Raw genomic sequence first — 14,014 nt, 5'->3', positions numbered from 1 at the left:
ATGAAGGGTTTAGGGCTTTAACATAAAATACGCTTATATGTTTAGAGTTTTAAGTGCTCAAGGATATGACTAAGTCTAATAAGGAATCCTTAAAGATAATTTTTACAATAAATTTTAGAGGTTCTATCATGTACTTAATAGAAGGAAATGAAAAATGTATTACATTTCATAATACACTATGATATGGAACCACCTCTAACTTAAGAATTTTCTATAATACACTATGATATGGTGGTATGCACCACATCTAATTTAAGAATCTTCTATAATCAATTCCCAAAGAACCTATTTAAGAAGAATGAGTAGTTGCACCTCTTGAAAGATTCGTTATAGTAGACCTTGATTTGAATCTTGTATGGTTTAAAGAGGGTGAATAATGTCTCATGGACAAGAAAAAGACATTATTTGGAGTTTGGGTTCATCAAATCCTCTATGAAAAAATATTTGTAGGGAGATGACTTAAGAAGAAGGTGAGATAACAATAAAGCCAAAAGTATAGAAGTGAGCCAAAAGATTTTCTGAATGTAGTGAAAGGTGTTGTTAGAGGAAGGAAAAAGAAATGATAGGTTGGAATATTGAAGTTAGAAAAGAAGAACAAAATTGAATAAGAATTATATTAATTAAAGATGTTAAATAACTATTTAGATCATTACAAGGCCAATGGCATGGTGATCCATTTCAACATAAACAATATTTTTTACACATGACTTATCAACTACACATCCATATTATTTCACTTTTATGAAACCTCTAACAAACCTGACCACTTACAATAGGATCAACACAACAAAAAAATTATATACATTGTCAAAGAGAAACAAGAAATATAAAATATCAAGCAACATGAAAGATTAAAAACTAAAGAAAAAATCCCCAAAGAAGCCCTTTAAATAAGAATTTTTTTAACTAAACTGAGCTTTCATCAACCTATATCAATGTGATCGTTGAACAGAGTTTTACAATGCCCCCAAAATGGATTTCAGCTTACCCTACAAGTTGCCTTCTTTCAATATAGAAGAACATTGCATCGCCCACATCTATCCCATGCTTAAACGCATAATGTGGTGTTTGATGTTAATTATTCTCATCTTTCCTTCCTCCTCAAATGGATGTGAAGATTTGTATACTACCAGGTGCAGTGATGGTATTGCCAAAACACTCATCTTCGATGAAAATATAATGCCCTTCTAATTTTTACTGTGTGCATCATTTACCCCAATCAAAGAGTTTTCTTGACTTCTGTAGTCACAACATGAACACATGGCTTCTCTTTCGAGGTCTAAGGGCACATCACACAATAGATTTTTTGAAAGGAAAATAGGAAGACAGTGCATAGCTTTTTGGTGTCTATGGAATTTTGTTGAATTTAAAACCACTTTTTCATATTCTTGATGCAAATAGAAATTTGAAATAACTATTTAAATTATTTGTTATTCTTAAAAAGCTCATTAGAAGTGGAATACATATAACTGTTTTTTACTTAAGTAATAGTTTTCCAGTTTTCTCGTTGATGGTAGTAACTTTCGACAATCTGTGGAATTGTTCTATGTTATAAATTTTGAAGCTTTCCAGCTGTCCCCCACAGCGAAAATTCTCAGGATGGTCTGATTGATAGATGAAATGTCTCACGCGGAGGAATCATTTTCCGATGGAGGGTAGAGGTGGATGGGTAATCGATTCTTCTGAGAATTTGATTTGAGCCGAACGATGTGGGAAAGGGATGGAGTGAGTAAAGCTATATGTATTATAAGTAGTTCATGCGTTTCGCGTTATGGCATTCAATTTGCCGAGGAGTTGTTGCTTGAATCGTGAGAGTTGGGAGGGCGCGGGCAGTGACTATTCCATGGCTTCTTGTTCGAGGTTTGGAGAAGCAAAGGAGGTCCCTGGGAGCTACGGCTTGCCCATCATCGGAGCCATCGCGGATCGCTACGACTACGTAAAGAAGGGCGTGGAGGAGTTCTTCAGAAAGCGCATAGGCAAGTACAACAGCACCGTATTCAGGGTGAACATGCCGCCCGGGCCGCCCTTATCTCGCGACCCTCGCGTCATAATTCTGCTGGATGCCAAGAGTTTCCCCGTCCTCTTCGACGCGACCAAAGTGGACAAGAAGAACGTCTTCACGGGGGTCTACACGCCCAATGCAAAATTCACGGGCGGGTATCGGGTGCTCTCGTATTTGGACCCCTCCGAAGAGAAGCACGCCAAGCTCAAGAACTTCTGCTTCCACGTGCTCAAGATCAACGCGCCCAAATGGCTCCCGGAATTCGATCGCGCCGCGGGGGAGCTCTGTGCTAAACTCGACGACCAGTTCGCCAGGTCCCGCAGGGCCGAATTCAACAGCGAGAATCTGCAGATGTGTTTCAATTTCCTCTGCAGGTCTGTGCTGAACAAGGACCCTAACGAGTCGAGCCTGAAAAAGGAGGGGCCGAGTTGTGTGCTCAAGTGGATCGGGCTTCAGCTCGCGCCCATCGCGAGCACGGGCTTGCTTCCCAAGATGTTGGAGGAGGTCACAATCCACGCGCTCCCTCTGCCGTTCGCGCTCGTTAGCGGGGATTACAACAAGATCCGCAATTTCTTCTGGACGCACGGCAGGGAGTTGCTGGACGCCGCGGAACACCAGTTCGGCCTGGATCGCGAAGAGGCGTGTCACAATTTGGTGTTCGCCATCTGCTTCAACGCCTTCGGAGGCATGTTCATCTTCTTCCCCGCCCTCGTGCGACGCATCGCGTCGCTGGGGAGAGACGTGCAGGCAGATCTGGCGGAGGAGGTGAGAGCGGGGATCAGAGACAACGGAGGAACGCTGAGCATGCGAGCACTGGAGGGAATGGCGATGATCCGTTCGACGGTGTACGAGGCGCTGAGGATAGAGCCCCCGGTGCCGTTCCAGTACGGGCGCGCGAGGGAGGACTTGGTGGTGGAGTCGCACGATGGGATTAGATACGCGGTGAAGAAGGGGGAGATGCTGGGTGGGTATCAGCCCTTCGCCACCAGAGATCCCAGAGTGTTTCAGTACCCCGACGAGTTTCTCCCGCGGCGATTCATGGGAGAGGAAGGGGAGAAGCTGCTCAAGCACGTGCTCTGGTCCAACGGGCCCGAGACCGAGCAGCCCACGGCGCAGAACAAGCAGTGCGCGGGGAAGAACTTTGTCGTCATGGTGTCGCGCTTGCTGGTGGCGCATCTCTTCAAGCATTACGACTTCTTTGAGACCGACCCGTCCACCACAACCAAAGTTGTCTTTACTTCCCTCCACAATGCCATTTCTTAGTTCCCCATGGAGACAATTCGTAGCAGTGCAGAGGTTAAGATGTGATTTCTGGTTGTTTCGGTGGTGTAGGATTTCATGGAGAGAATTCGTACCAGCGTAGATTAAGTTAAGTTGTGATTTTGGTTTCAGTAGTGTAGGTTTTATTCGCATCAATGTTTTCCACCATGCGTTATTTTCATAGTAATTCATTGAGTGCGATGTAAACGAAATAATAATTATTATTATTGTTTTTGTGGAAATCTAATGTTTTGAATAAATAAATACATGATAATATGTATAGTAGAGTTCAGTGAAATTAGAATCGTTGTATTGTTACCTTTGTAATAATGTTGTTATGAGGGTTTAATTGTGTAGTTTTTAAATCAAAATCATTGGTTCATGTTTCATGAATATTGTAGTAGTTCATTATATGAACACATCTTTCATGAGAATGATTGAAATACTTAGTATTGATTTCATCTAGGTGATACTTACACAGAAGAAGTGTTGAGACTTTCTAGAAGATCACTTATCCCAATACTACTCTAGCTCAAGTGCACTTAACGACAAGGTTTCCTCCAAGATTAGAGGCAATGCTTTTGCAGTCATGGGAGAACCCAATGATGTAGAAGTTGTTACTTATTATTTATTATAATTTACAATGGAAAGAGAGAAGCTAACAAATAATGAGATAAGCGATGAAATTATGTTTCACATGAGTTAGTATATTGTAACTATATTTTTAGTATATTGTAACTATATTTTTAATGTATTCAAATTGACTTATACAAAAAATGTATAGATATGCGTATATATATTTAGTAAGTAATTAATCTATGGTGTTTTAAAAATGTCCATGTAGGTTCTATTTTTGTACAAGGAACATAAATGAGGAAACTTAAACTAATTAAATACGGGATTCATTTCATTGATTATCAACCTAAGAACAAGGTTTATCACTATAGTGACCATGTAATTGCCATTGTGTGTTATCTCTTCATTTAGGCATACACCATGGCATGCATAAGTGGAGGCTTAATATTGATGATCATTAGAGAATATTACATTTTATCCAAGACTCAAATGACCTGCTTGATGCAAAATAAAAACAATTTATAATATATATTGCATATATTCTTGAATTGTGCAGGAAATTTGGTTGAAAATTTTGACATGTATTTTTGGACAATTACTTTTCACTCTTAATTGGAGATGTTATATTATAATTAAAATATAACTACATTTTCAATTTATTAAGACATGTTTAAAATTAGGATGTGTAAATGTAACTACTTGTTAAAATTAGGATATGTAGGTCCAATTAGGAGGTGTGTATTAAGGGTATATTGTATTTAAATACATGTTTTTCTCTTACGTTCAAATTAGGATATGTAACTAATAGGACATGTGTCTTAAGGGAATAACATTAGTACATGTGTCTCAAGGGGGTATTATATTGCAATACACATTTTACTCTTACATTTAACTACTTGTTTAAATTACGATATATAACTATTTGTTCAAATTAGTACTATGTATCTAGTTAGGACATGTGTCTTAAGAGGATGTTAGGAATTTTATATTGTAATACAAGTTTTATTGGTTTAGGAGCACCAATGATTTTATGGATGAACCCTTACAATTTTTGGCTTGTAAACACCTTAATGAGGTCATAAGATGAATAAGGATGATGAATAGGTCTCTTAGGAGTGTTTTTGGTAGTAGAGTGTGTGTTTATAGGTATTTTGGAACCACAAGGAAAAGGTTGTCAATATATGGGCAAAAAGTTGTCAAGTAGTAAAAATATGGCATGATGGGGAAAATGACCCCAAACTAGGAAAACAAAGGTAGGAGGGCAATCTTAGAACATGTTTTTACATGGTTTTACACCAATTCGAATCATAGTTGTTGATAAAACTTGAAAGTTGTCAAAGATGAAAAAATGTTGTCATGACAACATTGACAAATTTTTTAAGTTGCATGACAACATTTTTCCCAAAATATGCATCTCATGGAGAAATAGTTATGGGTTTTAACCAATTGGTGCATCATGTTAAGGGGACATATTTAAGGTCTCCCAATCCATTGTATGGAGGTTGTATGAAATGATCAAGGAGTTTGAATGAAAAAAAGAAATCAATTTTCTAAGAAACCTAGATAGAACTATTGAATTCCTTGACATAGTTAGAATGATTTGAAAGTGGACATTTCCATTCTAGATAGTTAAAGGAGTACTTTATCAAATTATGTGTGCTTTTGTTTGAAGTTTTTTTCAGCTTTGTAGAAAAAATAGAAATTTGTTTCCTTACATCCAATTTATTGACCTAGATAGAGTGGGGTGTGTTGAGATAATGGGTGATGCACACATTGCATAATATTGTTATTTTATTATTTCATTTTATTATCTAATGTTGTACCTAGATAGACGTGCAACATGTAAAGATTCCCATGGGATATACTTGATGAGTTGTATTGTAACATTGTGATAATATTTTATGTAATTATTTAATATTGGGGAAAAGAATTAAATGCCCAATATTAAATGTGAGGTCAGTGAGTTAGGTAGCACATGGTTTTAGCACATGGTTTATGTAATACCACTTAGTGGTTTTGTGGGACTTGCTACTATATAAGCAGCCATAAGGGTAGTTGTTGTAGAGTGACAAGGAGAAGATAAAAGGAAAGAGTCAAGCGGGACAAGGCTTGACAGGTTAGCCAAGGAAGCATTTGTGAAGGTTGAAAGCATGGCATGGGATGTGTGGATTCATGCTTGTTCACATAGTTTTCTCGGTTGTGGCTATGGCCATGAAGGCTTCCATGGTTGTATGGCAATGGTATTTTTGGCTGAATAATACATGATGATGGATGCTTTTGGAGGTTGGGTTTTTTCCCTCAATGAGGGTTTCCCAGGGTATATCGTGTGTCACAATTTTGTGGGTATGTTGTCTATTATCTTACATGTGGATTTTTAATTTCGTATTTATTTTAGATCTATTATGGGTTATTTGGAAATGGTTATATTCTTTTTTGCCAAGTTTCCTTACAAGTGGTATCAGAGCTATGGTTTTATTATTTGTAACCCTAGATTGAATCCATGGGAATGCATGAGAGGATAAAAGAAAGGGGCAAGATATATGAATGATTTATTGCAGGTCTGAGGGTTTTGGATTTGCTGTTATGATGGCATGTTAAAAGATTTGGGCATGTGAAATTGTTGGAGAAAAGGATTTTTTCGGATGTTTCATTTAAATGAGGGTTTTGGGGGGTAGCTTGCAAAAATGACCTCCTGGGTAAAAACAAACCTCACCATTGGATCCGGGTTGACATTTCCTTAAAATTTGATATATAATATGCCCTAGTTTGGCCATGTTAAGAGGATATGAAAGAGTTTTTGGTTTCAACCCATAATGGCCGTCAAATTTAATCCCGTCGAAATTTTCGTCAGTGAAAAAAATAAAAAATGAAAAATCATACAGAAAATGGTAAAAAGACTGTCTTAGTAAAACAGTCATAACTTTCTCTCAGAATATCATATTTCAGAGTTCTTATAGGCATTGGAAAGCTAATTCAGAGCACTACAAGATGGTGTAGGTTTGGTTCTGTGATTTTGAGATTTTTTCAGGTTTTGAGAGCCCTAACGTTAGATGTTGTTTATTTTGAGCACGGATTAGGGCATAACTTTGGAATACGGAGTCGGATTTTGGACTTCGAGTAGTCAACGGAAAGCTCTTGGAGAGCTCTACACATTGGTTCAGATTTGGTGCAAGTTTGGAATGATTTATTTGGTGATATATTTATCTGAATAGTTTATAGATATATTTTGACTATGGTAACATTGTGAGTTTATGGCATTGAAGATTTAAGATTTGATGTCATTGTATACTTAGTTCATATTTCAGTTTGGTCTCATGATGATATGGTTATCAGTGTTTGGTTTGGATATGCATGATGACTTGTTGGATCTACAAGTTGTGTAGTGTTGTAAGTGGTCTATACTTATAGGTTGCATTTATAGCTTGGTTATGGGTTGTCTTTGCCCATCGATCTTTCATTCTTGATGCATATTTAGATTGGTGGCTTGGATTTGTGTTGTCTATGCCCTAAGTCACATGATTTTCTATTTTCTTCATGTAGAAAGGATGAGATGTTGTTACTAGGAACAGTCATGGTGGAGGATTGTGGTTGACTATTTTATGCTGACAAGTTGGACACTTTGAGAGACAGATGCTCAATTCATGGATGTGATCATGGTGCCATGGATTTTGGCATGCCATGATTGGATATATAGGTACATCTTTGATGTTCATTAGCTTAGATTTCTGATTCAGTTATGGTGGTATATTTTCTAGGTTGAGGATCATGGTTATTTGGTTTCTTTTGAGGAGCTCATGATGTGTACTTTGAGTTCTTTGATGGTTTTATGCTTTGGTTGATTCTCATGGTTAGAGGATGGTATTTTTCATCATTATGTCATGGATAGCTTGGATACACAATTTAGTGGGAGCTTGTGATAGTGATGGGGTGACAGTGCAGGATTAGTTCTTGATTTGGTTTGGATCTTCATTTAGGAGATGGATTTTATGATGCCATAGGTGAATTGGTACCATAGTTGAGTTGGAGTTTTTGGCATTCATATATTTATTAAGTGTTTGCAAATGTTGGAGGTTTGTCTTAGATCCTGTTGCTGCAGAAGCATCTTTGACATTTGCATGGTGCACTTGTTATCTTCATGGTGTGTGAAGATGGTTAGATCTTGAGGACTCATGGAGTTCTTAGTTATCTTCATGGTGTATGGAGATGGTTCTTCCTGGTATGTGGAGATGGTTTTCTTCATGGTGTATGGAGATGATTGCATCTTGAGGACTCTTAGGGTTCTTGGCAAAGGTGTGGTTTATGCTTTTATTTGGCATGTTATCCTTGGTATAAGGATGGTATCATTATTATGTCATGGTATACTCTTGATACATGTTTAGAGTTGTGACATGTTATGGTATGTTCATATGGAGCATGTTATCTCTTTGGTTGAGATGGTAAGATCATGTTGTCATGTTTATGTTCCTGAGGCCATGGTTAGAACTTGGACATTGATCTTGGTTTAGTTTCTTGGTATTGAGTACACTGATCATAAGCTGGATACTTCATGATATTGTTATGTTGCATTTGGAGTTGGCATGGATTGATTGGTTACAGGTGCTCATGAATACTTAGAGATGGTGGTGACGCTGATTTCTCTTGGATTAGAGAAGTATTTGTTGGGATGGTTGATGGTTTAAGCAGGAAGTCCGAGGGGCAGTCACCTGATATGGACTTGAGAGGAGATTTTTCTTAGATGAGTCTTGGTTGGAGACTTGGGTATCTTGATGAGCATTCTCATTCCCCACTCTTGGTCTACTCGGTGTTTTGCTACTTGAGAGGTATAGCCCATTATTTTCTCTCAATTGCATTATATTTATGCTTGTCTTTCATGGATATGGATCTTGAACTATGGCACATGAGTTAGTTCTAGAGGGTTCATTTGAGAGATGGTTTAGCATTGGTTATCTCCATGTGCATATGTTGTTATGCTGGTTGAATTTGGGAGATGGTTTTATATTGGGCATATTCCTTGGATTAGGAATGGTTTATGAGTTTGATCTTCTTGTGAGAGGCTTACATCCATGATTAGCTATATGGTATGGTTTAGGTGTTGTTGAGGCTTCTTGTTGGGGTTTTATGGAGGAGATCATACTTGCACAGTTTACATCTAGAAGTGTGTGTAGAAGGACATGATATAGGTTATGATTTGCATGGTTTCTCTTGGTCTTGGTTATATTCTTGGATGTTCATTTTTTTTCTTACATTGGATTTGAGATTGGTTGGAGATTGTGATCACTGGTTTGTGCTCATGTTTGTCATGTGAGAGATGACATGGTTATTACTTTATCTCTTTCCTCTATTGGTTGTGGAGAATTTGGGAGACTATTGGAGACTTGTTATGAGAGTTTTTTCTTGCAGGATATTGGTTTATGTATTGTGGATGTCCTTGATACTACATGGATTCACTTCTTTGAGATGTGTTGAGTGGATTGGTTATAGATTTGACATTATCTTTTGCAGTGGGAGCTTCTTGGTATATATGTGGCAGGTATTTCTCTTGAGGCTTGTGATTGCAGGTTGCAGATTGGATATGTCGGTGATATAAGATTCACTTGTTATACCTTTGAGGTATGGATAGTTGGATGGGTTTGACACTTTGCTGTGGGTGCTATTTCAGCTATGGATATTTTGACAACTACGGATACATGTGATTACCTTTGGATTAGGTTATTGTGCTTGGAATTTTTTAGTTGGTACAAGATTTTATGATCTTCTAATGTAACAGGTTGGGTGGATTTCTCTTTGGATGGCTTCTATGTATGTCTAGTGGTAGTGGCATAATAGGAGGTGAGATCATTCATGTTCGAGATGCTGGATACTTTGATTTTGTTGTGAGTACTAGGATGGAGCACTTGGTGTATTTTTATCCATGATGGTGGATGTGCTAGGAGGGATTGTTCCCTTGTTCATTTATGTGGCTATGGATTGACCCTATGCAATGTATACAACAAGTGGGAGATTGTTGAGATAATGGGTGTTGGAGACATTGCATAATATTGTTATTTTATTATTTTATTTTATTATGTAATGTTGTACCTAGATGGGCGTGCAACATGTAAAGATTACCATGGGATATACTTGATGAGTTGTATTGTAACATTGTGATAATATTTTATGTAATTATTTAATATTGGGAAAAAGAATTAAATGCCCAATATTAAATGTGGGGTCAGTGGGTTAGGTAGCACATGGTTTTAGCACATGGTTTATGTAATACCACTTAGTGGTTTTGTGGGACTTGCTACTATATAAGCAGCCACAAGGGTAGTTGTTGTAGAGTGACAAGGAGAAGATAAAAGGCAAGAGTCAAGCGGGACAAGGCTTGACAGGTTAGCCAAGGGAGCATTTGTGAAGGTTGAAAGCATGGCATGCGATGTGTGGATTCATGCTTGTTCACATAGTTTGCTCGGTTGTGGCTATGGCCATGAAGGCTTCCATGGTTGTATGGCAATGGTATTTTTTGCTGAATAATACATCATGATGGATGCTTTTGGAGGTTGGGTTTTTTCCCTCAATGAGGGTTTCCCAGGGCATATCTTGTGTCACAATTTTGTGGGTATGTTGTCTATTCTCTTGCATGTGGATTTTGAATTCCGTATTTATTTTAGATCTATTATGGGTTATGTGGAAACAATTATATTCTTTGTTGCCAAGTTTCCTTACAGGGTGCAATAAAATGGGTATCCACTAAGCCTCACCATGGTAATTCATGACCCTTTGAGGAAATTTAGTAGACTCTTTAGGTCCAGGGATTGATTCCTAAGTCTTATTCTTTCTCAATTTTCTCAAGTTCCTCTTTCATAGATTTTATCAACAAAAATCATCTTTACATGATTCATGTATAGTCTTACATTCAACTTGATGTATCAAACATAATTCTTCACTAAACTTATATCAAACATATGTACTATGTACAAACAATGTTTTTGCAATGATATGAGAACCTAAGGATGTACAAATTGTTAGTTTTCATTTATTGTAATTCACCATGGAAATAAAGAAGCTAACAAATAATGAGATAAGTGATGGAATTATGTTTCCCATACGTTAGTATATTGTATCTATGTATTTAATGTAGTCAAATTGAGTTATACAATTGATGTATTGATATATGTACATATATTTAGTAAGTAATTAATCCATGGTATTTTTTAAATGTCCATGCAGGTTTTATTGTTGTACAAGCTATTGAAAACAATTGGTTAACTATATATTGTCTTTGACATAAGATGTCAAAGAGGGAGAATTTTTTGTCATATCGTGGAAATTTTGCTAGAAGATATTAAAGAGGAAAAACTTGGTCTAATAATCAAAAGGATAGAGTTTGCTAAGAAAGGGAGAAACTGAAGTTAGAGTGAGTTCACACTGATAGAGGGAGCTCTCATGGATGAGAATCACAATGAAACTAAGCATATTATCCTTAATATTATTTTTCTCTAAAATTTCATTGTATTATGACATGTTGTGTTACTATCAATGCCAAAGAGCGAGATTGTTGAAAAAAATGTATTAATTGTCTATTTTCTTTGATGTTACACAAAATGTCATATTTGTACCAGTTAGTGTATGCCAAGCTCACTCAGGTAATGAAGATAGTTTCCTATCCTTGCTGAGCATTTCTTTGTTTGTTGAGTTCATAAGATAATGTATATTGAGTTCACTCAAGCATCGAAGAGAATTTTGTATAAGTTGAGTGTTAAGTAAGCTCACTCAATTAACGAAGGAAATTTGGATGGAACTAGTGTTAACTGAGCTCACTCGATTATCAAAGGACAATTGTGAAGATGCAATGTTAATGGAGTTCACTTGGCTAACATAGGAAAATCTTTTCAGTGTTAGTGTCTACCGAGCAAGGTTGACTAGCAAAGGATTTTCTTGTTTTGGCATATTGAGTTTAACAAATTTGTTTGTTGGTTTTAGCCAACTGAGGAGATGAATACTAATTATTCAAAGTTATATTAAAGTTAGCTTGACAATGCATAAGGTATACATATAAGGTCAAGTTGAGGATTAAATGTGTGCAAGTGAATGGATGAATAGATGATACTTACAGGAAGTGAATTAGAAGGATAATAAGAATATCCTTGAGGAGCTACACAGATACATTCAATTAGAAGGGATCAAGTATTTGAGCTAGAATTGAGATATTAAATCAACAATTCAATTGCATCAGAAATCAGGTCATATCAGTGTTACTCTCTAACCATTGTAGCAGTGAACTAAATCTCTTTACAGAGTTGTCTTAACAACTATTTGTAAATCCAAGTTCTTTTATTTACTCATCAAACATTCAATGAAAATCATGTTAGAATTTTTCACAATCTTGGGAAAATCTCTAATTGCATGTGTAGTGCTACCCTTCACAATTTTATCAAAGTTGACATGATAACATCTCTTATGCCATAACCAACTGTCATCCACTTTTGCAACCAAACATGTCATCTAAGTAGGGTTAAACTAAAATACATTACCTTCTATCCTCGTACCAGTACCAATCTACTTCCCATCTTTATCCTTGATTAAACAAGTCTTTTCTATGGATTACCACTAATATCTCTTTTGTACAAGCTATACAACACTCAAAAGATTATGTTTCAAACCAAGAACAAAGTAAATACCCTATCCATTAGTTTTCCTATCAAGTGTAATAGATCATTTTCCTTTCATCTAACATCTCTTTTTTAATTTAAGTGTAATAGATGATTTAGGATATTTTTTAGGACTCTTTTTTTTAATAAAAAAAAATCCAAGTTCATCATCCTCATCATCACTTTTTGAGAAATTCATCATCTTAACATCAATTTAATGATCTTCATTAACATAGAATAAATCTTGTGTAAACTTTGACTTATAAGGCTTCCTAGGTTTTATCTTCTTTACTCTATCAGGACATTGTGATAAAAATTGACCAAGTTCTTTGGAAGTCCAACAAAAAAAATCTTACCTTTCTGGCCCTCTCTTCATAAGAAATGCAAGTCCTTCATGAATCTTCTTATCTTCTTCTTCTTCTTTCATTGTCCATTGTCTAGCATAATCTTCACTAGTGCTCGCACTCCTTGTAAGTTTAGCTCTAAATATTTGTATACCAAAGGATATTGTGTCCTTGTCACTCCTTGATTCTACTTTAGAGATTTTTCAAATGCTTGTAGCTTCCCCAATAATGTCTGTTTGGTGAAACTAGGTGTCACAAAAAATACTCTTTCATACTATTTCATCTTTAGTTATAGTTTGCCCACAAATCTTGATTCCTATAACAATCTCAGATATTATACCAAAATATTCTCTAATAGATTCATCTTCCATCATCTTAGCATTAGCTAACATATTCTTCCAATTATGTAATCTAGACTTCTTAACAAATTTATCTCCTTCAAAAAGATTTTACAACTTAATCCAAATTTCATATGTAGTATGTAAACCTTTTACGTCAACATGCTATGTTTTAGGAAGAGATGATAAAAAAGCTTATACATGAATAAATATTTTTCTTCTTTTGAACAGGATGTCGAATCCTTTTCTTTTATCACATCCTTCTTTGTTCTTTTAATAAACCAATAATTTTCTACCATTCATAGCAAGTGACTCTTCATCCTTTCCTTCTAGTTATCATATTTAATGCCATCAAATTTCAGACTATCTTTCTTGATTGCAGCCATGGATCTCCTCAAGCTCTTAAACTTTCTCTTCAATGACCTAATACTTTGATGTCATTTGTTAGAAAGTAAAGTACACCAATATAACTAAGAAGGGGGTGGGGGATTGAATTAGTTATGTGCTTAAAATTTTAAATTTCAAGTTTAACTAAACTAAAATGTGTAACCAACAGATACAATAGCCACAAGATAATAATCATGCAAAGTGACACAAGATATGCTAACTAGGAAAAATCTTCAATAGAGGGAAAACCCTAACAAGAATGATGCCCACAAGATAATGTACTAATATAAAGAGTTCCTTGTGAAAGGGTATGACCATGTTAGGAGTCTAGCGAAATACAATTAGTACATATGAGTCCCCATTAGGAGACTTTGAATTCCTGTCAAGAGACACTAGCTCTATTAGGAGATGTCCTAGCCCTATTAACAGTGGATAAGAAGACAACTAAACCCGTTATCCAAAATAATTTAGAACTAT

At 36.2% G+C, this 14,014-nt stretch overlaps 1 protein-coding gene across 1 annotated transcript; it reads left to right on the top strand.

The window, feature by feature from the left end:
• Window positions 1-1,546: 1,546 nt before the first annotated feature.
• On the top strand, window positions 1,547-3,504 carry LOC149570949 (allene oxide synthase, chloroplastic-like). Its single transcript, XM_089812503.1, has one exon. The coding sequence runs from the start codon at window positions 1,772-1,774 to the stop codon at window positions 3,263-3,265; it is 1,494 nt and encodes a 497-aa protein (XP_089668629.1). The 5' UTR covers window positions 1,547-1,771; the 3' UTR covers window positions 3,266-3,504.
• Window positions 3,505-14,014: the final 10,510 nt, after the last annotated feature.

The sequence above is a fragment of the Cupressus sempervirens genome, chromosome 2 (genome assembly GCF_028749045.1).
Source record: "Cupressus sempervirens isolate cs-2001-9-10 chromosome 2, ASM2874904v1, whole genome shotgun sequence".
Classification (NCBI taxonomy): domain Eukaryota; kingdom Viridiplantae; phylum Streptophyta; class Pinopsida; order Cupressales; family Cupressaceae; genus Cupressus; species Cupressus sempervirens.
This window is presented reverse-complemented; position numbering and strand designations above follow the sequence as displayed.